We start from the raw sequence: 27,482 nt of genomic DNA, 5'->3' as shown, positions 1-27,482 counted from the left end.
TTAGCAGATGAGCCGTTCGTGCAGCTCGAACAGCTGATCCGGGGTCAGCACGAGGCGGTGGATCTGCCCGTCGCCCGGCTCACACGCGAGGGTCACTTTGCCGACGTAAACGGTGTCTCCCTTCTTCTCTTCTTTGGCCTGTGATGGGGAGGAAAAAAAGGAAGGTTTGAGTCAGAAGCACACGTGTCCTCACATTACGCATGCGCACAGTGTCCTCACATTACACACACAGTGTCCTCACATTACACACACACACACACACAGTGTCCTCACATTACACACACACACACACATCCCCACATTACACACACACACGCGTGTCCCCACATTACACGTCAGGACGTCTCACCTTTATAAAGTCAGAGGATGGGAAGGTTGCGAAGTGCGACGGGACGTTGGCGCCGGGGCACCGGGACACGGTCTCTTTTAGGACTTCATCCTGTAGGGGGACAGAATCACACGATTAAAGCGTGTTACACAAAGTGGCGTGATCTCCGGTACAAACCAGCAACTACATGTGGTCCCATCCCCGCGTCGCGGTCACAAGTCCCTTAAACAGAGGCGGGTTTGCCGCACACAGTTTGACGTAGAATGTTCAGGAAACAGCCGGACGGTGTGACCCCCCCCCCATACCTTCAGCTTGTCGATGGTGTCACTGAGTGACTTCAGCCGGGCCGTCTGCTCCAGGAGCTGGGCCGCCGGGCTCCCTGCAAGACAGAGCGTGGGTGAGAGGGACCCCAAAGCCTCTGCCGGTGCCCCCCCGGCGGCTCCACATACCCGTCTTCTTGTGTGTGATGTCCACCACCTTGGTGCTGGCGCTCATCTGTTGCAGGGTGTCCAGCAGCTGGCTGGTCTTGCGGTAGAGGGTCCCGGACACGGCGTCCTCGCGCTGGCGGTCTTTAGGCGGGAGTAGTTTGGGGACGCGAAGCGCCGGCAGCGCCGACAGCTCCTCCTTCATCTGATCAGCCTGGGGACGGAGACGAGGAGGGCAGAGGTTACGCTATTCCCGGGGCCACCCCAGAAACGGTTAAAGATAACGGACGGGTGAAGCCCTCGCCGTAGAACATTAACGACCTTCTGATGGGCGGGGGGGGGGGGGGTTGGGGGTACGAGGAGCAGCGCTAATTGCCCCGCGCGGCGCCGCTCACCTTCAGCCGGTTGTTCTCGTGCTTCAGGTGCTTCATGGAGAGCCGCAGGGCATCGATCTGCTGGAGGAGCAGCGGCGAGTCCTTCACCTGCACCGAGCCGTTCAGCACCGCCTGGCCGGACGGTACCCCTGGACACGCGGGACACAAAGCGGTCAGCACAGGGTCACGCGTTACCCACAACATGCATGTTCCCATCACACATGCAGGATCCATGAGAGCCCATGAGACGGCGATGAGTTACACGCAGAGACCAACGAGGCCGACCCCGTCACCCACCGCAGCCGACATGTTTTGGCAGCTAAAGATTGGCCCTTATACTCCCTAATGAGAAGACTGCGTATCCCAGCATGCATCTGACCCGCAGCCCCATTCCCTGATTGGCTGAGCTATAGCTTTTTAAATCTACATGTTTTATAATTGGTGCAGGAGGGGCATCGGACAGCGGCCGTCACTTATAGGCGCCGTACGGAGCGGCAGATGGGGCGAGCTGTCGGCCGACGACCCCCCAGGGATTTGCCCCACGTGCCGCACGGCCGGTCGCTGCCTGGACATGGGGAATGATTTCTCAAACGCTGCCTTACGCCAGAATTTTATTGGATGGGTTTGATGGATGGGGGGGAGCGGCGTGGTACCGTACCTGTCTGCTCCTCCTCTGACGGGTGAAGAGCACCAAGAAGACAGACAGAAGGAAGAGGATTAGAGAGACGGAGCGAAGAGCCCAGGAAAGAAACAAGCGTTGGTTACAGCAGAGAACGCGTCCGTCCCTTTAAACCCCCCCCCCCCCCGGCACAGCGGTGATCTATCGCATGTAAGGCCGTCTGCAGGTGTACTCCTCACACTACCTTTACGTATCGGCCGTCTGCAGGTGTACTCCTCACACTACCTTTACGTATCGGCCGTCTGCAGGTGTACTCCTCACACTACCTTTACGTATCGGCCGTCTGCAGGTGTACTCCTCACACTACCCCTCGGTCTCACCTCCTGCGATGCCGGAGACGATGGAGGCGACCCCGGAAGCGGGGGCTCCGCGCAGCCCTTCGATGGTCCGCTTGGACTGGTTGTTCAGTCTCTGCCGCAGCTCGGCCTTTTCAGACTCCAGCTGGTCGATGTCCGCTTGGAGGGCGTCCATGGTCTCTTCGAACTCCCTAAAGACGGGGGGAACGCAGCGACAGCGTGACGCACGGATAACGGGGGGCTCTGACGGAGAGGCCGGGGCACGCGGACCACTCACTTCTCTTTCTTCTTCAGCACGGTCTGCGTCTCCTCCAGCTTGCTCTGGATCTTCTCCACCCGCTCGTCGGCCTCTCTGGACGCGCTGTCCAGCTTCTTCTCCAGGAGACTGAGGCGGACGTTGGCCTCGCTCAGTTCTTCGCCCTACAGAAGTGAAGGAAAGCATCGAGTACCTCATCCCACGACACGGAGGTCTCCGCTTCGTCAAATCACCCCCCGTGCCGGCTCCTCTACCTCTACTCCCCGCACAGAACCCGGACTCACCTTTATCTTCAGGGACTTCTTCAGCTCCTTGATGGCCGTCTCCCTGTCTTCCAGCTTCAGGCCCAGGCCCTCGGCGTCCGTGATCTCGGCCCGCAGGGTGGCAGCTCTCTGGTCCACGGGAGGAGGCGACTACGGGGGCAGAAAGCACGGGGTTAACGAAGGAACGAGGAGGAACCGGAGGCGCTCGGCCGCCGTCTCCCGACTCCTCGATTACCCACCCTGTTCTGCGGCTTCTCGGCGTCGTACTCGCCTTCCTGCATGGCGGTGGCCATCTTGTTCATGGCGGCTATCAGGAGGTTGCAGGACTGGCGCAGGCACTCGTGTGGGTTACTGCCCTGCACGCCGTAAACCTGCGCGGACAGAGATGTCAGAGGACGAGAGCGTCGGCTCGAGGAACATTCTAGAACGCGTTCGCGGAGAAGCGCCGGGGCCCCGAGCCCTAAAGCCTTACCTGCTCGGCGGCTTTGAAAGCCACGTCTTCCAATCTCAGAGCCTGCAGGCCCTCGTTCTCCCCCAAGGGAGCGATCATCTGCGCCCCGGCGGCCGCCACTTCTTGGAAGACGGCCACGACGCACTTCAGGTGCTTCCGGCACTCGAGCAGCGACTCCGACACCTGAGGACGGATTTCAGTTCACCGGCCGGAAGGCACAGAGGGGCGAGACGCTCTGCTCCCCGAGCCCGCAGCCCGTCTCACCTGCTGCCCGAAGCTGAGCGCCGAGGGGATCCCGGTGGCCTCGGTGCCCGGCATCCTGCGGCGGATCTTCTTGCAGAACTGGCGGACGTCGCTGCACGAGGTCTCCAGATCCTTCAGGAGGACGGCCAGATCGGAAGCCTCCTGCCCGGCCTGGAACGAGACGGCCGCGTCACGCAGCGTACAGCAGGGGCCGAGCGAGCGGAGGGGCTCCAATGACTCACCTGCAGGAAGGCGCGCAGCCGACTCACTTCCACCCCGACGCAGTCCAGGGCGCTCTGCGTAAACTGGGGAGAAATAACGTAGGAGGAGCGTGAAGCTTTACAGGAACCGCGTTAATCCATGACCCCCGGTGGAGATCCCGCCACGCCCCCCCCCCGATATCTAAAGGAGGCGATGGAAGGGTTAACGTACCTTGATGTGGTCGAAGAGCTGCATGGTGCAGTCCTCGGTCTGATCGGCCAGGTGGATGCTGTACAGGTGCTGAGGGAACAAGAAGAGGGGGTCACGCTCGCGTCTTTCAGGGGTCCTACAACCCTCCAGCGAGGAGGGGGCTCTGTAGACGCGGCAGAGAGCGCCCCCCTCCGGACGCGGCACTCTTAGGGGGGGTTAGAAGGCGCGCTGGCCAGTTGTTTGGGGGGTCCGGGCGCACCTGGTAGTATTTGATGGCCTTGGTGAGGGGCTCCACGTTGACCGTCTCGTCCAGCTGGTCCTTGTGCAGGAGCTCGATGAGGAAGTCCAGGGAGCGCTCGTGGACACTCATCTCCGGGTACAGCGAGCCCACCTTCTTATACACGTCCACGCCGCACTGACCCAGGGCCCTGCGGGACAACACGTCAGCCGGGGGCCCCCACGCCATGACAGTGTACCCCCCCCAGACTCCTGACCGGCAAACTTCATGCAGCCAATGAGGGGCGCAGCCTCTGTGCCGCTTACTCTTTTCCTTTTAGAGCGTAAGCTCTGGGGGAGCAGGGCAGCCCAGCGGCTCTTTATACAGAGGAAGTCTACCTATTAGTACATTTCACACGGAGCCACGCTGCGCACGGACGGAGAACCGGGGGCCCCTGCCGTGGGATTCCTGCTGCACCTGCCGGCAGAACCTAAATCCCACAGGAAGGAGGGAAGCTGGACTTCCTGCAGCTGCCGGAGTAAACCCCGCCCCCCCCCCCCCGGTTATATGGGAAGGAGATGACATAAAGCATCATTCCCTGCCGTCTGCTACCCACCGAGGGCTGAAATAGCTACATAATACACGGCCCCCCGCTACCGAGGCTGGGGTGGAATAACACGGCTGAAGATCTGACCCCCATGGTGACTTTTTTATGGGGCCGGGATGGAGAAGAGGCGACCCGGATCCGCGGTATTCCAGGTCAGGGAGCGCAGGATGAGAAGGGGCCCCTGCTAATAACCCCTCGGTGTCAGGGATTTTACACCAGGGGGGGGAATAAAAATATTTCACACAAATTAAATATTCTGCAGAAATTTCCACAACAGATTATTGAAGTCTGCAGTCAGTTCAGGTGAAAGTCATACGTCCAGCGTACGCTTATCACTAAGCGCATATACCCCGCGCCTACCCCCACTGTGCACCCCACCCCCGCCTCTACCCCCACATACTGTATATCTCATTTTATCCCAATAAACTCCCTTTATCTGCAGACCTGGAGCCGCCGTTGCTGTCAGTCATGTGATATTTTGGGCGACTTTCCTGACTCAAACACCGCACTGAGCTGATGCTTTATGGCGATGCTAATGAAGTCCGTTCCTCCATAGACTTTCATTAGAGTGTCCAGCTGGGTGATTAAGACTGAGCCATTCTATTGTTCCCCACAGGCAGTATGATAAGGAGTCGGGGAGTTTAGTAGATCGGGGATCAGGTCACAGAGAAAGAACCTCTATATATATGAGATGTATTTAGTATTTGACTAAATGTCGCCACCCGGTGGCCGTAACATGTTTCTCTTAAAGGGTTTAGTCGGTTAACGCAGGTGTCGGGGGGGGTATTGGGGCGCGCTGGAGTATTAACGCAGGTGTCGGGGGGGGGGTATTGGGGCGCGCCGGCGTATTAACGCAGGTGTCGGGGGGGGGTATTGGGGCGCGCCGGCGTATTAACCCAGGTGTCGGGTATTGGGGCGCGCCAGCGTATTAACGCAGGTGTCGGGGGGGGTATTGGGGCGCACCGGCGTATTAACGCAGGTGTCGGGGGGGTATTGGGGCGCGCCGGCGTATTAACGCAGGTGTCGGGGGGGGGTATTGGGGCGCGCCGGCGTATTAACCCAGGTGTCGGGTATTGGGGCGCGCCGGCGTATTAACGCAGGTGTCGGGGGGGGGGGTATTGGGGCGCGCCGGCGTATTAACGCAGGTGTCGGGGGGGGGTATTGGGGCGCGCCGGCGTATTAACGCAGGTGTCGGGGGGGGGTATTGGGGCGCGCCGGCGTATTAACGCAGGTATCGGGGGCCGCCACTTACTGTTCGTATTTGTGCAGCGTGGCCTCCAGGAGGCTCAGGGAGTACACCAGCCCGGCGGCGAAGCTCATCTGCTCTCCCACCGCTCCTCTCATGCCGGCCCGCTCCTCCTTGGCCTCCGACAGCTCAAACTTCTCCTGCGCCTGCCTGCTGATGAGCTCGGCCTGCGGGCGACACGCGCCAGTGCGGAATGAAGCGTAAGCTCCGTGGGGCGGTTCACAGAGTCCGCGCGGGGTGTCTGATCAGCACTCACCTTGCAGATGAGTCGGGGGATCAGCAGCAGCACCAGGATGCAGTCGTGGTCCCCGCCGTGCCGCAGGAAGCTGTCCGGCATGAAGGTGGTGAGCAGCGACACGTGCCGATTGGCCTGATTAACCTCCATCTTCCGTAGCTCCATCTCGATGGCCTGAGGACAAAGCATGAGACAGGACTAGACTCACGCGCCACGTGGGCCACCTCCGCCGGTGCGCCGGCCCGTGTATCTGGGCTAGGTACCTTCGCGTGGGCTTTGGTCTCTGCAAACTTAATCTTGAAGTCGAAGGTCTCCGGCGACGGCTGCTGCTCCTTCTCCGCCGTGGCCTCCTGCTGGCTCCGGAGCTCGCGGTTTACGTCCTGCAACAACAAACAGCGTGAAAAACATTTTGGGGTGTGCGAGGGCCACGCGGGGGCCACATCACGCCCGCCAACAGCGGTGATCATCATCATGACTGTATATACGGCTAGAAATCCTACGGACACCCCCCGCGCCGGGGACTCGCCCCACAGCTTCACCCTAAAAACGGGTGGAAGCTTTTGAGATGGAGTTACCCCCCCCTTCATGGAGGGATTTTCACACACACTACACACACACCACACACACACTACACACACACTGCCACTCCCCACACTACACACACTGCCACTCCCCACCACACACATTGCCACTCCACACACTACACACACACATTCATACACACTACACACGCTGCCACTCCACACACACGCTGCCACTCCACACACTACACACACTGCCTCTCCAACACCACACACTACACACACACATTCATACACACACACAGCCACTCCACACACACTTCTAACCCCCAGCAGTTCCTCACCTGTAGATGGGCGGTCAGGTCCCGGTATTTCTTGATCGTCTGCTGGTAATCGGCCACCGTCTCCTGGGCCGCTTCCACGCGTTTCTCTGCCTCCCGCACGCGGGCGCCCGCCATGTCCAGCTGCTCCCGAAGCTCCAGCTCGGTCTCGCGGGCGTTCTCCTGCAGCTCGTCGTTCATTTCATTGATGGCTTCCTGTAAAGGCCCGTTGGGGCGAGAAGGTTTTCAAAAATGCTTTTACATTCCGGAGGCGTCAATAACTAAACCGGCAACAAAAGAGTTCATCGACCAAATAACTACAATAAATGGAACCTACTGGGGAGGAATAATAAAACAGAAGTTAAGATATTTGCAAGGACATGCGGCACCGGTATCTTACAGCAGGGGGCGCTCATACCAAGTCGGTGACGGTCTCGCGCAGCTCGCGGACTCTCTCCTCCAGGTCCAGGTTTCTCTCGGTCAGGGTCTCCACCATCTCCTCGGCTCCCAGAGCAGCATCCACCTGGGAAGACGAACGGCATGGGGGTTAAAGGTCACCGGGGTCACTGCGCCGCTGCATCCCGAGATCCGCATCCAGCCGCAAACCGCTCTGTAGCAACCCCCCCCCCACCGCTTTGGGGCGAAATCCGGCTATTAATTACACCCTGCGGGGGGAACGCTAGAAGACGGAGATCCCCCTGCTCCACGGCGTCACCGCTCTCTCTAGAGACCCCGTCGCTCGGCCGCGAGACTCACCTGCTCCTTCAGCTCGTCGATGGTCTTCTCCATCTGTGAAGCTTCTTCCTGCAGCTTCTCCTTCTGCTGGCGCAGCGAGTCCAGCTCCGCGTTCTTCTTCTCCAGCTGCTTCTGCACCCTGACGTGCTCCTGCTTCTCCGAGGCCGACAGATCCCGCATCCTGGGAGAGAGAGCCCCACGCTTCATAACGCGTACACCCTGTAACCCGGGGCATCAAGCCTCCCGGACGTCCCCCTACCTAAATACCCCCAGCACCCCCGCCCGGCGTAAACCTGGGCATTTACCTGACGAGCGCCTCCTTCAGCCGGGCGTTCTGCTCCTCCAGCTGCTTGACCTGGTAACTGGATGCCGCTCCGTCCGAACCTGCACCGGGAGGGACAAAGGACCTTAGAGCACCAACACCTGACAGAAGGCTAAGCAATGAACCCACTACCACTTCACAGCAATACCCCTCTCGCCAGCGTGAACTTTGGGTTCCTGACTTTAACCCGGAGGCTGAATTAACTTGGCGCTCCCCACAAGTATCTCCGCTGCTGCGCGCGGGTTCCGGGTGTTGGGTGGCCCGGACACGCACCCTTCTCTTCTATCTCATGCTTCAGGATCTCCAGGTCCATGGTGAGCTCCTCCACTTTCTCCTTGAACGTCTCCACCTCCTGCTGCAGGGACTCGGCTCGCTCCTCGGCCATCTCCTTATCCAGCGTGGCCATCTCGATGGCGTCGGCCGTGTCGGCCATCTCCTCCATGTAACGTTCCTGGGCTTCTAGAGCGTCTTTGGCTTCCTACCAAAACAAACCAAGCCTGAATCCCGCGAGCTTATTACCCCCCTCCCTTTACTGCCCCCGGTTATAACTGCAGCTTCCCTGCGTACTCGAAGCACAGCCTCCTACCTTCTTGGCCTCCTTGAGCTGGCGCTGGAGGTCGGCCTGCTGCTCCTGCATCTTGCTCTTCCATTCCTGCAGCTGCTCCAGCTGCAGCTTCGATTTCTCCATCTCCTTCAGCTTCACCTTGTCTTCCGCCCGCTTCATCTTCAGCGTCTCCAGCTTCTCCTCCAAGTCCTTGACCTGGGCGCGCAGGTTCTCCTCCTCCTGCAAGGCCAGCGATAGGATGAGAGCCACCCGTACGTCCGAGCCCAGCCTAGAACCTCCCACAGAGACAGACACGGAACATCTAATGCGGAGCTGGTCTTACCTTGCTGGATCCTGGGGCCGGAATCGGGGCCACAGGCGAGGTCAGAGCGGAGGAAGGTGAGGGGATGATGGGGGCCGCCAGCGGAGTCTGGGCCGGAGTACTGGGCTCGCTGCTGCTGATCTCGCCACATGACGCGGACGCGGAGCCCGAGGCCCCCGCGGTTCCGCTGGAGGCTGCCGAGCTGGAGGGCCGGGCGGGCTGCCGAGCAAACGTTACCCAGAGAGATGGTCATTGCCTGTTCTCCACACTGACCTAACCACGGGGGCCACGCGCTAAACACCCTCAAAGGGGGCGGGGCCACCTGAGGACCACCGACAACGGAAAGGGACCCCGCGAGGAACCCGATTGCGGATTAGACAGCCTCACACCTGGCGTCTTACGTTAAGAACAAGTAAAGGTACAGAACACGTACAGCGCTAAATTCTAGATTACCACCACAGAGAAAACACAGTGTTCTAGATCACAGCTACTGGTACCCATGTTCTAGATTATAAGAGTGCGGGGTAATCCCCGAAACCCATGTTCTAGATTACAGATACTGGTACCCATGTTCTAGATTATAAGAGTGCGGGGTAATCCCCGAGACCCATGTTCTAGATCACTGCTAAAGACAAGAGCAGAAAACAACAGAGTTCTAGATCGCCGTGGCCGCAGAACGCACACACGTGCAGCGGTCAGTGTTCTAGATTACAGAACATATCACTTTACACGCGATGCGATTTCACGGCCTGTCCCGACGAGGAGCCGAGCGCACGGCCCCCTGGCCATCAAAGAAGAATTTAATGGTGAGGGTAGGGGCAGCGCTGGAGAGATACCCCCTGGGGGGGTATGAATGACATCAGCCTGTCTCATAATTTACTGCATGAAAGCAGAGCCCATTTAACCCTAAAAGCACAGAACCCGGCTGCGGATAAGAAACATGCGGCTCATCGAGTCGACGATCGGGCTTCACGATGGTAAGGAGTGATGGGAGTTGGTGGGCACGGCCGCAGAGACCTCCTGCCCTGGACGGGGTAATAGGGTAGCTGCTCTCACCTTGGTGCGGCGCGCGGTGATCTGCGGACGTGAGTCGGAGGCAGCAGCAGGCACACACACAGCAGGAGAGTCAGCAGCAGGCACAGGGGAGATAAGACAGCAGGAGACAGTTAGTGACACAAAGAGAGAGAGAGAGACGGCCCCGGCGAGGAAGAGCAGAGCGTCACGGGGCCAGAACATACAAACATACATGCGACAGACTCGGAACACGGGACAGACAGCAAAGTCACTTTTGTTTTTTGTGGTTTCTTAATCTTTGACATATTGGTCTCTCCCCGGAGCCGACTCCCAGCAGGGCTGGGACAGGAAAACTCTTGGCCAGAACAGAAGCTCATTAGCCTGGACTTCCCTGCGTGTCTCGAAGGGTACCTAATAGAAGGCCCCGTGGGGGGGGGGGGGCACGGTAGGGGCTGGGGGGAGAGCCGGCCTGGCATGCGAAGCAGGAGCCGGCACACAGGGCTCATCGACAAACACTTCACTCGTCCCCGGGGGCCGGCAGGGAGCCACGGGAGAAGAGAACGGCAGCCAGAAACCTCCCAGCAACCCAACGAAAGCCTCAGTAAGAGGGGTAATTAGAGCTGCCCCCCGGGGGTTGTAGCACAATTGCCCCTCTACGGGCTCTTTATTAAAGGGACAGCGTAAGAGAGGATAACGGGTTAAAGCCCCCGGCCGGTGGGAGCGGGGCATCTGCCTCGATGGTCAAATATCTGCCCCACTTTAACCCTTAGCATCCCAGAGCGCATTCATAGCACGGCAATTGTTTTCTCCGGGTGGGGGTTGTATAAAGGTGGGGTGTTTAATATGCCCCCCAAACACACACCCCGGGGGCAAAATTACTAATTAGAGCCCGGATACGCGAGGCAGGTACAGTTCGCGAGGCTGAAGTCATTTAGACCCAGGTTCTCCCCGGTAGACGGGGTGGCAGCGCGGGGCAGAATAACAAACATCGCTACCCGGCTACACGTTAATCGCTCGCCCCCAATCCCCGGTAACGAGTCCGGACCCTCAGGGGAGGGGGGGGGAGGGGTATCACGGATCTATGGGGCAGGTGGATGATCTACAATCCGAGGGTGATATCCGCTAAGTGGCTCTATAAGACAACTCCCAGCACCCCCAGACATGGATGGGGGGTGAATGATAACACGGAGTATTGATTTTAGAGTTGCTGCATTTCATAAATTTATACAGGTCTATAAAAATCCGCAGAGCCTGGAGACCCCCCTGCCAGGAGTACCGGAGTAATGATACTCGGACTGGGGCCGGGGGGGTCCCCGAGCTCTGCGACGATTAACAGATGAGATGGAAACGGCTCGGGTCACGGGGCATGCGACACACTACCGACGGGCACGGAACCGATGGGGGGGTGAACGAGGAGAGGGGGGATGAATAAAAAAAGGTGGGGTGAATGAGGATGGGGGATAAATAGGGGGGGGGGGGGGTACCTTCCGGGTGGTCGGCGCCTGCCTCATTTTCACACAAGGGCCAGACGAGAGAAACAGAAGAGAGAAGGAGAGAAAGGGTTAACGCATGAAATCACGGCACTGCGGCCGGAGCTTCCCCCAATGCCACGCAAATGTCCGCAGTGTGCGCGTCGCCTGTCACGGCCGCCGGTCACGGCCCCCGCCGCGCGTCTCCATCCCCGGGATGCGGCAGGATACTGGAGGACGGGATGACGGAGTCCTTCCTCCCACCGCAACCTGGTCTGCCGCTCCCCGCCGGCTCCGCTAACCACCGCCCCGTTCGCCGATTACATCATCAGTCATCTAACGGAGTAGGACACGAAGGGGGCGGAGCCGCAGGTTACCCGGCAACGCAATCAGCCTGTCAGGGACTCAGGAGCAGCGGGAAGAATCGCCGCACCCTTTCAGCGCCAAAGCCCAGGGACCCGAAAGGGTTAAGCATCATGGGAACAGCGGCACATCCCAGCACAGAGATCCGACTCCCGGCGGCGGCCCCAGGGAGCGCTGTGCACACACCCCCTGACTGAGACCCCCGGGGTAACAAACACAGGCATCATTAACCTTACACATATGTATACAGCACAGTGTGTGTGTATAGTACAGTATATATGTGTATATATATATATATATGTATATAGAGCACAGTGTATATGTATATAGCACAGTATATATGTATACAGCACAGTATATATGTATACAGCACAGTATGTATATAGTACAGTATATATATATATATGTGTGTGTATATAGTACAGTATATATATATATAGAGCATAGTTATATGTATACAGCACAGTATGTATATAGCACAGTATATATGTATACAGCACAGTATATATGTATACAGCACAGTATGTATATATGTGTGTGTATATAGTACAGTATATATATATATATATATATATAGAGCACAGTGTATATGTATACAGCACAGTATGTATGTATGTATATATATATATATATACATACACATTGAGATAATTTAACCCTTCCTGGTAAGGTTTATCCTGTAATCCATAAACCATTTTAGTCGCCCTTCTCTGCACCCCAACATCTCTATATCCTTGTGGAGATCCGGTCTCCAGTGCTGTACACAACACTCCAGGTGAGGTCTCAGCGGTCCTCTGTACAACGGCACAAGCTCTTCCCTCTCTCTACTGCTAATACCTCTCGCTATACAACCAAGCATTCTGCTCGCATTACCTGCTGCCCTACTGCACTGCCTGCCTACCTTTACATCCTCAGAAATAATTACCCCGAAACCCCTCTCCTCGCACGTTGGGGTTAGGACCGGATCACATATTCTATACTCTGCTGATTAAGGAAACAACGTGGGCATGGTGTGTGCGGGGGTAACGCGGGGGTAACGGAGTGTATTTATATATATATATTTTTTATGTATCATTACAGGGTAAAGGCCGCCCGGCTGGGAGGGACAGTCCCGGCTGCAATTGCCCCTCTGAGGGTATTAATGAGCTTGGAAGAGTCTCCATTACAGATAATCCGCCGGCCGGCAGATGGCTTCAGGCTGCTTTAAAGGTCAATCAGCCGTTCACCTCGCTGCCGCCATCTGCCACCACGAGAGCCCCAAAGAGGGGGCGCAGCAGGGCCGGGGGGCCAATGACATCATCATGAGAGAAAGAGGACATGAGAGGTGAGAACTGGGGGCTGATGACATCATCGTGGTAGGAGGAGGAAGAGGACACGAGGGGTGAGAACGGTCCCTGAGTTCACACAGACCGGGACTGCTGAGGACGCATGGAACATCCTGCCGTGATTCAAAACACATGGGGGTTAATACCAGGGGAGGAATCACAGGACGGAGCACTAACCGGGGGGGGGCATAGACAGGTCGGAGCACTAACTGGGGGCAGACAGGCCTCGACTCCTCAAGAGGACAATAATACAAGGACTCTACGTGGTAATCCAGCAGCAGAACCGTGCCAGCGGCCACAGGTAGGGGTGAAAAGGCTTTAGATGGGTAATGGATTATTATTCCTGGCAGGTATAAGAGTGAAAAGGCTTTAGATAGGTAATTGATTATTATTCCTGACAGGTATAAGAGTGAAAAGGCTTTAAATGGGTAATTGATTATTATTCCTGGCAGGTATAAGAGTGAAAAGGCTTTAGATGGGTAATTGATTATTATTCCTGGCAGGTATAAGAGTGAAAAGGCTTTAGATGGGTAATTGATTATTATTCCTGGCAGGCACAGGTAGAGTGAAAAGGCACCAGATGATAAAACGCCGGGAACACTTAATTGTCATATGAGCAAAAGCAGGCACTGATACACTGTTGCCATAGAAACAGAACAAATCTCTTCAGTTCTGTGGTTTTTATAGGATTAACCCTTCGGGTGACAGATCTGCCAGCACCTTTTATAAACATGTATCGTACGCCAACATTTCAGGGGTGAGGGCGGGGCTAGAGGTGGGCAGGAGTGGGCGGGGCTGGAGGTGTGGCCACCCACCTGCTGGAACAGCACAGACCTCCATTCATTTTACTAATCACGACAGCCGCCGCCACTGACCGGTACTCATCACCCCCGGCAGCTGCCGTCACTGCAGCCAATCAGCAGCCAGAACGCGATCCCTGTTGCAATCAGCGGGATGCATGCGCAGCGGCGGCAAATCACCGAGGGGGGGTTTCTGCAGAATCCCCCCCCATGCAAGGGGCACAGAAATGAAAAGAGACCACGCAGCTATTGGACGCATGGCTGGTATGTCCCTTTAACCACTTCTACTGGGAGTCCGTTCCACGTATCCACCACCCTGTCAGTAGCTGTGCTGGCCGCGGAGGGGTAATCCAGGGGTAATCCGAGAACCGAGCGCTGCATGAACACGGATCCGAGCGAGTAACATGCGTGTAGTTCATAAGCGGTTATCCAATAGCATGTGTCATTTAGGAAAGATGGATGCCCCCCGCTCGCCAAGCCTGGGGGGTGGGGCTCCCCATAATATGATTCAACTAATTACCCCCTCGCCCCAGCATGCAACGGGGGGGCCATGCGGTGCTGGAATGATGGCTGCACAGTACAGAGGGTACACAGGAATGGGGGGTCTCATGCGCATGGTGATGAGTCTGCAAGCACCGGGGAGAAATAAAGAAACAGGCAGCACCTTCTTAGGCTTCACTCCGCGCTGCATGGAAAGGGTTAAAGGTTAGACAGGTTAGAGACCCCATCGCTGGGTATCATTCGGGGTTAAAGGAAGGAAGACGGGGAGGAATAACGCAGCAGACGCTCTGTCTGGAAGAAGCTGGCCGTTCCCAGTGACCTCCCATTAATTACCAGTTTATAATCGGTGATGCTATACACAGGTATAAGGGCTTTCTATACAGAGCCCAGCCGCACGGAGCAGGTGGCCCCAGATATCCAGCCTGTGCCCCCCATTACCATCAGATGTAAGGGGGAGAGAAACATGCAACGGACAGAAAGACTCAAACCTTAATCATGAGCCGTGCCCCCTCACTGTATTACCCCTTACGACCTCTGCTGGGAGGCTGTTCCATTTATCTACAACCATCTCAGTAAAGTAAAACTTCCTTCCATTCCGTCAGCCTCTGACTCTAGTGTTAGATTCCGGTCCTTTCTGTGTTTAGATGCCTCTCCCCCAGCCCCGGTCTCTGCCCCCAGGCCGTGAGATTTACCCCAGTAAGTGGCATATATTTACCCCAGAGCCCCAACCCCCCTCCCCCCGTGAATCATTAGCCTTCGGCTCCCCCTAGTGGCTACTTCGCCCCAAACACTTCTGTGAGGGTATTGGTACTCGATTGAGGTGATTCCTCCCCGAATCTCGATTCAGGAGCCGCATGTCAATCCCAATGCATGTTTAATCTCCTCACTGTATTTCCCTCTACCGCTTCTGCTGGGAGGCTGCTCCACTTATCTTAAACCCTCTCAGTAAAGTAAGTCACTTTCGCAAGATTCATAAAATCATCACATAATCCCATTATCACATGTGGGGACCCCCCCTCTGCCGATACATGCAATAAACACACGTGGACTCACCAGTTTGCTGGCCTTGGGGGTCTCTGGTGCATCTGTGAAAATATAACATGCATGACATACACGCAACGAATGGGATACACACGGGTGTGCGGGATACACACGATGTATACAGAAGGGGGTTCTCCACGTGGCGCTATAAGCAGTAGAGCGTACACAGACATTATATACCGCGGTGCATTAAGGTGCCGGCGGTCATTATATATACACATCACAGGGCCGCGCTGCATGTATTATATATACACATCACAGGGCCGCGCTGCATGTATTATATATACACATCACAGGGCCGCGCTGCATGTATTATAAACATATATATCACAGGGCCGCGCTGCATGTATTATATATATATATATATATATCACAGGGCCGCGCTGCATGTATTATAAATATATATATCACAGGGCCGCGCTGCATGTATTATAAATATATATATCACAGGGCCGCGCTGCATGTATTATATATATATATATATCACAGGGCCGCGCTGCATGTATTATAAATATATATATCACAGGGCCGCGCTGCATGTATTATATATATATATATCACAGGGGCGCGCTGCATGTATTATATATATATATATCACAGGGCCGCGCTGCATGTATTATATATATATATATCACAGGGCCGCGCTGCATGTATTATATATATATATATATCACAGGGCCGCGCTGCATGTATTATATATATATATATATCACAGGGCCGCGCTGCATGTATTATATATATATATATCACAGGGCCGCGCCGCATGTATTATATATATATATATATATATATCACAGGGCCGCGCTGCATGTATTATAAATATATATATCACAGGGCCGCGCTGCATGTATTATATATATATATATCACAGGGCCGCGCTGCATGTAATATATATATATATATCACAGGGCCGCGCTGCATGTATTATATATATCACAGGGCCACGCTGCATGTATTATAAATATATATATATCACAGGGCCGCGCTGCATGTATTATAAATATATATATCACAGGGCCACGCTGCATGTATTATAAATATATATATATCACAGGGCCGCGCTGCATGTATTATATATATATATATCACAGGGCCGCGCTGCATGTATTATAAATATATATATCACAGGGCCGCGCTGCATGTATTATATATATATATATATCACAGGGCCGCGCTGCATGTATTATAAATATATATATCACAGGGCCGCGCTGCATGTATTATATATATATATATATATCACAGGGGCGCGCTGCATGTATTATATATATATATATCACAGGGCCGCGCTGCATGTATTATATATATATATATCACAGGGCCGCGCTGCATGTATTATAAATATATATATCACAGGGCCGCGCTGCATGTATTATATATATATATATATATCACAGGGGCGCGCTGCATGTATTATATATATATATATCACAGGGCCGCGCTGCATGTATTATATATATATATATCACAGGGCCGCGCTGCATGTATTATAAATATATATATCACAGGGCCGCGCTGCATGTATTATATATATATATATATATCACAGGGGCGCGCTGCATGTATTATATATATATATATATATATATATCACAGGGCCGCGCTGCATGTATTATATATATATATATCACAGGGCCGCGCTGCATGTATTATATATATCACAGGGCCGCGCTGCATGTATTATATATATATATATCACAGGGCCGCGCTGCATGTATTATAAATATATATATCACAGGGCCGCGCTGCATGTATTATAAATATATATATCACAGGGCCGCGCTGCATGTATTATAAATATATATATATATCACAGGGCCGCGCTGCATGTATTATAAATATATATATCACAGGGCCGCGCTGCATGTATTATAAATATATATATCACAGGGCCGCGCTGCATGTATTACAAATATATATATCACAGGGCCGCGCTGCATGTATTATATATATATATATCACAGGGCCGCGCTGCATGTAATATATATATATATATATATCACAGGGCCGCGCTGCATGTATTATAAATATATATATCACAGGGCCGCGCTGCATGTATTATATATATATATATATCACAGGGCCGCGCTGCATGTATTATATATATATATATATATATATCACAGGGCCGCGCTGCATGTATTATATATATATATATCACAGGGCCGCGCTGCATGTATTATAAATATATATATCACAGGGCCGCGCTGCATGTATTATATATATATATATCACAGGGCCGCGCTGCATGTATTATAAATATATCACAGGGCCGCGCTGCATGTATTATAAATATATATATCACAGGGCCGCGCCGCATGTATTATATATATATATATCACAGGGCTGCGCTGCATGTATTATATATATATATATATATCACAGGGCCGCGCTGCATGTATTATAAATATATATATCACAGGGCCGCGCTGCATGTATTATATATATATATATATCACAGGGCTGCGCTGCATGTATTATATATATATATATATATATATCACAGGGCTGCGCTGCATGTATTATATATATATATATCACAGGGCTGCGCTGCATGTATTATATATATATATATCACAGGGCTGCGCTGCATGTATTATATATATATATATATATATATCACAGGGCCGCGCTGCATGTATTATATATATATATACACGCAGAGAAATACCCCGCAGCGACTATCGCACCTCTCTTGGGGAGCTTGGAGGAGGCCGGTTCCGGGGTTTCCGGGGACGTCGTGTCGGCTCCGTCTTCCACAACTTGGATCTAGAAACAAAGAACGAGTAATAAGTAAAGTTAGGAACGGGGATGGCAGCATCTCTACGGGGAGGTTGGTTTCTATTAAAATCTTCGTTACCTGCGACTGGCGCACGAAGATGCCGTGGTTCTCCTCGCAGCTGAAGTACCTCCTGCCCTGCACCGTGCCGTCGTTCTTCCCTTTCGATTCGTCCAGGATCACTCCCACCCATTTCCCCGAGGCGAACAGCGTGGCCCCTACATAGGCCACGGTCCCCCGGTGGCCCTTCCCGATCACCTCCACTCTGGAGCCCACTTTCAGGGGCTTTCCCGAGGCCTCCACGCTCATCCTGGCGCTCGAGCTGGGGGTCTGGAACACAGGAGACAAAACACGGCTCATGGTAGGCGGCTGGAAGAATACAGGCGGTTTCCATGGTGACGGGCGCGCGACACGGGACCCGCGACAATATCCGAATAAAAACGCAAAAACACATTTCCAGCACCGATATCTACACGGTTACCGGTGTGCATGCGCAGCGCAATAACCGGCCAGGCGGGACGTGATTGGTTATTCAATAAAATGACGTGCCAGGCACGTCATTGGTCGTCATCTGACGTTTTTGTGTGACATGCCTGACCCGTCAATGGACGTTAAGGGGTTAAACCTAGATTGAAATGTATTTATCACCGTATTTGCTCGATTATAAGACCGGAGCCGTTTTTTCTGTCTCTTCAACAGTGAATTCTCTCTTCTCGGTTGGAGGAAACGCCTCATGCGCCTGGTATTTTCATTTATTTTGGCACTTACAGGGTTGAATATGAATGACGCGCATGCTGGGAGTTGCGCCCCAACAGCGGCCAGAAAAAAAAGTCCAACAAAAGTATATATTTTTTTGGAGGATGACATCGCTTTTGATTTAACCATTTCAGTGCCGGTCCGTCCTAAACATCGCAGGAACTTTTCATTTTTAACGAACCCATTCTATCCAAACCCGGTATTTGTGGAATTGTTTTCCAGGAATCCCCCCGTATACAGGGGGGGGGGGGGCACGTCTCTGTGGCACTGCGGGTTTGGAACATGCGCATGTCAGTTTTCACACGTGGAATTCTGACGGATCAGTTTGCTGGGTCCGGGTACGTAGAGGTCCCATATTTCATTTTAACCCCTAAAACGATACAGCTCAGGGAATCTAGTTAGGGGCGTATTGGCCCGTCCCACGCATCTTATTCCACCCCGGCACCTTCCAAAAGAAAACATTTTCACATCCCCTTTGCGGTCTCGTGATTATTTTTCGGAGCAGATCGGTCTGGATTTGTGTTCAGTGACCCCCCCGAGTACAGCGATCCCCCACATGCATCACAAGTCATGATCCTCAGATATTGCGGAGTTAAACTGGAACGAGCGCACTTCAGTTTTTTTTTTAAATATTTTTTTTATCAGATTACTTGAAAGCGACGAGTTTAGGCCGCTGACCTCGATCAGGGAGGCCGATCAATAATCACGTGATCAGGTAATAATTATGCGGTTTTTTTTTATTAATAATTTGTGTTTTTTCACAATGACCCCAGATGACCCCTCTCTCTTTCTAAGGGTCATCCAGGGGCCGCCATAACGATCAGATCACTCCTATTGGCCAGGAGGGATCTGATCATCATCCGCCCACTCTGATCGGTTCTGCAGCAGTTATTAAACTCACAGCGTTTCACCCGGAAGCCCCCCGGACTTTCATTTAAAAAAATGCATCATAGTTTTTATTAAATATGAAAAAATTGTTACCATGAATTATTATTTACATATAGGGTCGTCTTATACTCACATTTTGGGGGTCGCCTTATAATCGTTTATCTATACAGATTAAATGCCCCTTTAACGCTCTCTGAAAAATCTCAAAACAATTATCTTTCTGAAAAATTAAAAAAATGCGCATTTTTACATTTTCTAAAAAAAATATATATTTTTTTCAAAATGGGATTTTTTCCCCCCCACGACGTAGAAACTTGCGGGAGTTTTAGATTTCGAGGTGAGATTTATTGGCTTTGATGCCCGTTAAAGGGAATCTGCGGCGCCCCCGGGTGTGATATAAATCAGTAACGCGCGCTATTATTATTACCCCCACGTATTATCTTAGTCATCGGCCCCCTTTGCTCCGGGACAGGAAGTTATCAGACAGGCTGGTTCTGCCACAAATGTCTCCATGGCGACGATACTGGGCGGACGGCAAAGCGCGGAATCCGTTTCATTTGTAGCGGCTTTATGATGAAACGCATCATTTCATGACATCATGCAAAGTAACCAGAAGTCCCCGGGGATCCACTTCATACACGACGGGTTACGGGGCCCCGTGTCCCCCGACTACATGATCTCTCCCGGCCCCCGGTTTATAATAGACAGGTTACGGGGCCCCGTGTCCCCCGACTACATGATCTCTCCCGGCCCCCGGTTTAAAATAGACAGGTTACGGGGCCCCGTGTCTGTGTCCCCCGACTACATGATCTCTCCCGGCCCCCGGTTTATAATAGACAGGTTACGGGGCCCCGTGTCCCCCGACTACATGATCTCTCCCGGCCCCCGGTTTAAAATAGACAGGTTACGGGGCCCCGTGTCTGTGTCCCCCGACTACATGATCTCTCCCGGCCCCCGGTTTATAATAGACAGGTTACGGGGCCCCGTGTCCCCCGACTACATGATCTCTCCCGGCCCCCGGTTTAAAATAGACAGGTTACGGGGCCCCGTGTCTGTGTCCCCCGACTACATGATCTCTCCCGGCCCCCGGTTTATAATAGACAGGTTACGGGGCCCCGTGTCCCCCGACTACATGATCTCTCCCGGCCCCCGGTTTATAATAGACAGGTTACGGGGCCCCGTGTCTGTGTCCCCCGACTACATGATCTCTCCCGGCCCCCGGTTTATAATAGACAGGTTACGGGGCCCCGTGTCTGTGTCCCCCGACTACATGATCTCTCCCGGCCCCCGGTTTATAATAGACAGGTTGCGGGGCCCCGTGTCTGTATAACTGGGTTAGACCCAATCACCCTGACGTCGTCAGCGATCACGCCGGCCGGGGGCAGAGACTCTTATTATTTATAGCAGCGCAGCTCCCAGCACACTCCAGTACCTGCCAAACCTTACTCAGTCGTTGGTCTCGTCTTAGATTCCGGAGCCGTATGTCTATCCCGCGCATGTTAAATACCCTCACTGTATTACCCTCTACCACCTCTGCTGGGAGGCTGTTCCACTTATCTACCACCCTCTCAGTAAAAGTACCCTGACCGCAGATGGATAGCAGCAGGGAACTACGCAGCACTGAAGTAAACGGTAGATCGCTCAGCGACGTCGGCCCAGCTTCCATTCTCTGTATACATGGAGGCACCGCTGCCAACCGCCGGCGACGTCCCTGCTTTACGCTTAAAGCAGCGTCTGGCATCCCAACATACAGATCTCAGCAGGACTGGAGCTTCAGACACAGGGGAAGAGGTACCGCTGCCCCGATAATTAACCAACGTAAGATTGTAGCAACTGCAACAACACTCCTAGCACCAGATCACAAATCCATATTAATAGATATTTTGTTTTACCCCAGTTGTAGTTTTTGCCCCGTAATATAAAGTTTTCAGGCAGCTGCATATCAGCCATTTGTATGATTCTCGCTCTGTTACCTGACCCCCGATCTACTAAACCCCCCGACTCCTTATCATACTGCCTGTGGGGAACAATAGAACGGCTCAGTCTTAATCACCCAATGGGACTCTGCGATTAATGAAAGTCTATGGGGAAGGGACTTCATTAGCATCGCCATAAAGCATCAGCTCAGTGTGGTGTTGGAGCCGGGAAAGACACCCAAAATATCACATGACTGACAGCGATGGCGGGCGTAATGAATAAATAAAGGGGGGTTTCTCTGTACGCAGAATTCACATCCGCCACACATTTAAGACGTACAGAGCGCAGACACCGGCCCACCCGCTGATACCGGTCCATATAACGGGAAGACGGATTATTTTAATGCGTACCGGGGAACCTGTTATGGTTTCATAGCACTCCCAAAACACCTGGGGAGGAATAATACAAGTGCACCAGTGAGGATATATGTATAAAGTATAGAAATGTATTGATCGGTCACTGGGCACGCCCCTTAATGCTGCGATGAGGATGATAGGGGTTGCAGTGCCGCTTCGGCTCCTGTATTAAGCGGCGGAGAACCCGATCACTCCCAGCCTATTCATTAATGGGCGGAATGGTGTGACGGCAGCTGATACTAACCCCGCAACACTGGATTTATTGCCTCCCGTGCGGCCAATAGATGCTCCCCTCACACCCCGCGTACAGCCCCCGCAGCGGTCGCTTACTGCCTCTCACCGCTGCAGGCCTCGGGCCGGTTGTCGCAGGAGTGTGCGGTTCCCGCTGTCTGCCTGTCCGTCCGTCCTCGGTCGGTTCCGGTGTCGGGCTGTGGCCACTCGCACACAGAAACGCCGGTGACAGAAAGCGCTGCCCAAGCCTCGCTCTGAGCGCAGGTAGCAGACCAATCAACGCGCGAGTACGTTAGGGAGGCTTGGAACGCATAATCATTGACGCGCATGCGTGCTGGGGATATGTTTGTGCTTGGTGAAGAGAGCAGGTTCAGCATACCTGCAGGGGGCAGGGGGCAGGGGGCGCCGCTGATCGGTGAATGTATAACGTATATCAGTAAAATGTATACTATATTGTATTTAACATATTGTATTTACATGAAAGCAGGTGCAACAGAAGAACGCAATAGATTCGCCTAAACCGTGCTTGTTTAGTATATTATGCCAGTTAACCCTTTATTCGCTGCGGTGAGAGGAGCGCGGTACACGATGCACGGTGACGTTCCGGGCATTTCCGCAAATATTACATTCGCACTGAACGTTATTTATCCACAGAAAGGCGCCCCCCCCCGCCTGCCGCGGAATAAACGGAACAAGGGAGAAATCCGCTAAACATCCGAAAAAAGCTCTAGGTCTGAAAAATACCCGCAGTAACGAAGGGGTTAAAGAGGCACACGAGGAGGTCACGTTAATCTCGCGCACGGTCTCACCTGATTCCTGCCCATTTCTACCCACCTTGGTGCGCTGCGCATGTACAGTGCTGTGCGCATTTGCTACGGTTCCCGGGTCAGTGCATACCCCCCTAACATTTCAGGGGTCCAAGTCAGCATAGGTTTGACAGGATGGGGGTATGGGCAGGGGTGGCACTAGGGCAGGACCAGAGGTATGCCCATACCCACCATACCCAAACAGCCACCTCATGGGGATCAACAGCAAAGTGCGACAACAAAAGCTTGACAGCTACCGGGACCAGCATCTGAAAATCAGGACTGTCCCGCAAAAATGGGACTCTTAGTGGGTATGCATTGCTGTAGTATGGGCCGGTTCCCTGTATCTAGTAAGGAGGTTTCACACGCGCCTCACTGCTAGGAACCTATCCTCCGCTGGGCCGTCGCTGAGTTGTGACATCACTCTCCCTCGAGTTACATCGCAGTGAAGTGACGCCCCGCCCTTACTGCATGATGGAGTAGTGAAGTCACGATCTGCCCACGTTATACCCCGTTCCTGCAAGCTCACTGGTTCTCACCAAATGGCCGACGTGCACACAAGAACCCTAACTCATTACAAGCTCTTCTGTCAGGACTGTCCAAATCCAGACAGTTGGCAGCTATGAGCAGCAGTAATAACCGTGGTAATGCAGAGTAGATATATTGTATAGCAGCCCAGCAGAGGGGAGAGGCCGTTAGTTTAATTTATTAGACCCTTGTAGTGTACAGCATGGCACAGCCCCGGGGCATCCCAGCTGCTGGGGTAAATACTCTCTGGGCCGGCTCCTCTGGATCTGATGACCCGGAGTCAGCTGATAATATCCACAGAGCCTTATTCAGTTCTATTTCTATTCACTCTTTAGTTACCACGGCAACCATGGTGTTCCCCATGTAGAAAACAGCACAATGCACACAGACCCTGATTGTAGTGATAAGTCCCTACGTCACCCCAGCCGAGGAACCATTCGACCTCTATGACCTGTGCCCGCCACCCACTGTTCATATAACCCATATAAAAACCCAGCCGCGTCATGGGCACGGAACATGCGCCATCCGTCACATCAACAGCGGACACATCCCTCAGGGGCCACAAACCCTCTACCCCCAAACAGTCCCGCTGCCTTCACCCTTGCATGGGGTAACATCTCGCTCTAAAACGATGTTGCTCTGGAGCACAAGTAACAGAATCTTTATCAATCTCAATTCTGCGGAGAAAGCCTCTGACGTCTTAAAAACTCGGACGACCCTGCAGCCTCTTGGCCCAAGAGAAGGTATTATGGAGGTCTACAGACTCCTCTTCTCTTTGACCAATATGGCCGTATGCGTTCCCCGTAAGGGATCATCAGCCTCCCGCACTCTAACGTAGTGCTGTACTGGGCCGGGAGGCTTTCGGTTGTGGTGCCAATGAGTTTGATGGACGTCAAGGCATAGGTGGAGAGGACCGGCGGAGAGGAGCTTGCTACTGTTTCTACTTTGTAACACTGTGTTTATGATCGAGACGGCGAATAGAATTTGGTTCCCAACTGGAAAGAGTTCTTTGTGCGGGTAAAATGTCCAAACCAGGAGGGGGTGGAGGACCCTTGGCATGGGGTCTGCCCGCCTTTATGTAAATACGCCCAGGGTTAATTCTGATTGAGGTTTCACAATGTAGAAGGGTCTCACCCAATGTTCCCTCTGATTATTCTTAGGCGGTGTGCTTGCTCCTCTAGCGGCGGACATTACTGTCTGCTCTGGAGGGGTGCCGTGCGCACAACCAGTAGCCCCCCCCCCCCTCGGTACGCTATTGGTTGTGGGCTCCCCCTGAGAGCTATGTGCGCACGCACAAGCGCACAGCTTAGAGGGAACACTGGTCTCACGTCCGGCTGGGGTAACCAGACCCCAAGTTACCCCGTTTACCCGCCGTGTTTCCCATTCATAGCCTCTGCTTTCTGTATTGTAAGCATTTGGCTTCAGGAGACAATATGCGTTTTTGTTCTTTTTGTAAACAATCAATACCACCTATTCCACGCCACGCTGATTGTTAACAGGGGGCGCTCGTTATGAGGGTAGGAAGGCCGTATGAGAGCGGCGAGGGCAGTAACACAATAAGCGTGCGCTGGACACACTCCAAGTGAAGCACAATGGTCTCGCCTTCGGGTCGTTCTGCTTCGTTTCCTTCTTTGTGTCCAGATCTCATTTTCTCTTTAACCGGCTCTGAATCAGAAGAAAGGTCAAGATTCTGCCAGAGTACCACCCGTGGCCGGTTAGTTTCCACGACAACCGTCATCGATTTACAGCTTTCGTGTTGTCCTCTGGGTGAAGACCGCCAACCGTTCTCCGCACTCGTGTCATTCTTCGGGACGTCGTTTGCATCTTGGCAGGAGTGCGGCCGTCCGCTGCCCACCTTAGGGGTCCTCTAAGAAACGATAAAGTGCTCGTTCATCCCCAACCAACATGGCGGCCACTAAGTGACAGCCAAGCATCCCTGTGATGGAGAAAGAGCGGGATGAAGACCAACGGAGAGACGGTTCCCAAAAAATAAATACGGCATCGATAGCCGTACCGAGGAACCGGCGGACTTCATGCTCCAAGAGGCAGAAACGTTCCGTGATTCTGGAAGATCCTCCTGCCTGCAAAGCGCACGGGACAGACGGGAGGCTATCTCACAGGGACAGTTTAATGTCTCCGGCACCTCCTTACAGCGGAATGCATATTAAAGTACTCCGTGAGTAACCCCAACGCTCTAACGTTCATTCTTCAACAATGTCTGGCGCAGAAGAGGCCGGCCTGTAGCAACAGCAGCCCTCCTGCTCCTCCTCCCTGCTGCGCAAGCAACCGATCGGCGGCAGGAAATCCATGGCAGCGCTTTCCACGCAGTCCCAGAGAAAGCGTGTATACACTGTATATATTATATTATGTATATTATATATATTATTCTAGATTTACACACACAGTAATAGCTACTTCAGGACAAACCACGCATCATATGATATTGAGCTAAAAAAACAATTATTTCTCCAAATATTACAAACTATAATAGTAAAAGTGAGTAAAACGAGACGCCTGCTCCGCGTTAACCGCTCTGCGGCTGAAATGGAGACCCCTTCCCCGCGGCCGGCAACAAAGGCCTCGTCTGCGAGGTGAGGACGGATCCCTCTCCGAACAACGAGGCCCATTCAGCATTTATACAGCTGCTGGAGAATGCCTCTCAGCTCCCATCACCCTCAGCTAACCCCTACAGAAAAAGCCTATGAGCCTACAACTCCCATCATCTGCTGCCAGCCATAACATGGTGTATTATTCTGCCTCTGTGTCTGACACTGGGTCCGACCACAACTCCCGTCATCCACAGCCAGCCATAACACAGTGTATTCTGCCTCTGTGTCTGACACGGGGTTGGACCACAACTCCCATCATCCGCAGCCAGCCATAACACAGTATATTATTCTGTCTCTATGTCTGACACGGGGTTGGACCACAACTCCCATCATCCGCAGCCAGCCATAACACAATGTATTATTCTGCCGCTGTGTCTGCCAACTCTCATCAGCCTCAGCTTTACACCTCACCTTACTGAATGGGTTAAGTTTCCATCAGTTTTGGTTACCCATTCCTACTAATAATTCCTATGAAGGTTTCTATGGCAACAACCTATCAGTGCCTGCTTTTGTGTCACGTGATAATTACCCCCCCCACATAAAAATATTAGGGCGGCAACACATTACATGATTAAAGCATTATTTTGGGGAGGGATTAGGCATTTTGGTAAGGAAAGTGTTAAATTCAACAGAGTAAGTGGAACGGCAGCTTTAACCTTGCGGGGAAATTAACACTTTCAGTATCCACAATGCTATGGGGGGGGGCTTCATTAACCCCCCGATGAGCCAATCTGTGGCTGTGTTCCCCAACATTAACCCTTCCAATGACGCAGGCGTTTCATTAACAATTCATTAACCTCTTGCCTGCCGCTTATTTTACGCAGAGGATAAAACCCTGGTTCGGGCTACGGAGAGAAGCGGAATCCCGCAGACCCTTTTCGACCCAAAACTTCATAAAATGTTATAGAAATAAACCCGAGCCCCGCAGAACGCCCTGAACGGGGATTCATCAATGAACCTGCATTGCCAGCATCTAACAGGTTAATCGCACAGCGAGTCCTGCGGATAAACGGCTGATCTGGCACACGGTTCTAAATGTGTAGCAATCAGCAGGAACATTCTATTGTTTCCATGGTAACTGCTCCACATTTTAGCACGTTAGACACAGCCGCCCATTGTCTTTTTGCCTCTCGGATACAATCACCTGCCACTAACGTTACCCCGTGTGTCACCCTGCCACATGCACCTGTCACCATGGGAACAGCACTCACCCGGCTGTACGTGTGCCTCTTGCTTTGGGCCAT

General features: G+C 53.0%; 1 protein-coding gene across 1 annotated transcript; it reads right to left on the bottom strand.

The window, feature by feature from the left end:
- LOC149281010 (dynactin subunit 1) lies at positions 1 to 27,482 on the bottom strand. Its single transcript, XM_089499800.1, has 28 exons — positions 27,450 to 27,482; positions 18,169 to 18,417; positions 17,999 to 18,077; positions 15,321 to 15,352; positions 8,817 to 9,014; positions 8,516 to 8,713; positions 8,203 to 8,407; positions 7,913 to 7,991; positions 7,629 to 7,788; positions 7,291 to 7,395; positions 6,897 to 7,088; positions 6,295 to 6,411; positions 6,053 to 6,205; positions 5,803 to 5,963; positions 3,986 to 4,154; positions 3,748 to 3,816; positions 3,558 to 3,620; positions 3,337 to 3,486; positions 3,094 to 3,255; positions 2,861 to 2,992; positions 2,643 to 2,771; positions 2,380 to 2,522; positions 2,127 to 2,293; positions 1,149 to 1,276; positions 778 to 967; positions 634 to 707; positions 350 to 439; positions 1 to 138 (listed from the first exon to the last, which is right to left on the bottom strand). The coding sequence occupies exons 1-28, from the start codon at positions 27,480 to 27,482 to the stop codon at positions 1 to 3; spliced, it is 3,765 nt and encodes a 1,254-aa protein (XP_089355926.1).

The sequence above is a fragment of the Sceloporus occidentalis genome, unplaced genomic scaffold (assembly GCF_023333645.1).
Source record: "Sceloporus occidentalis isolate IW3139 unplaced genomic scaffold, rSceOcc1.0.p SCAF_140, whole genome shotgun sequence".
Lineage (NCBI taxonomy): Eukaryota > Metazoa > Chordata > Lepidosauria > Squamata > Phrynosomatidae > Sceloporus > Sceloporus occidentalis.
This window is presented reverse-complemented; position numbering and strand designations above follow the sequence as displayed.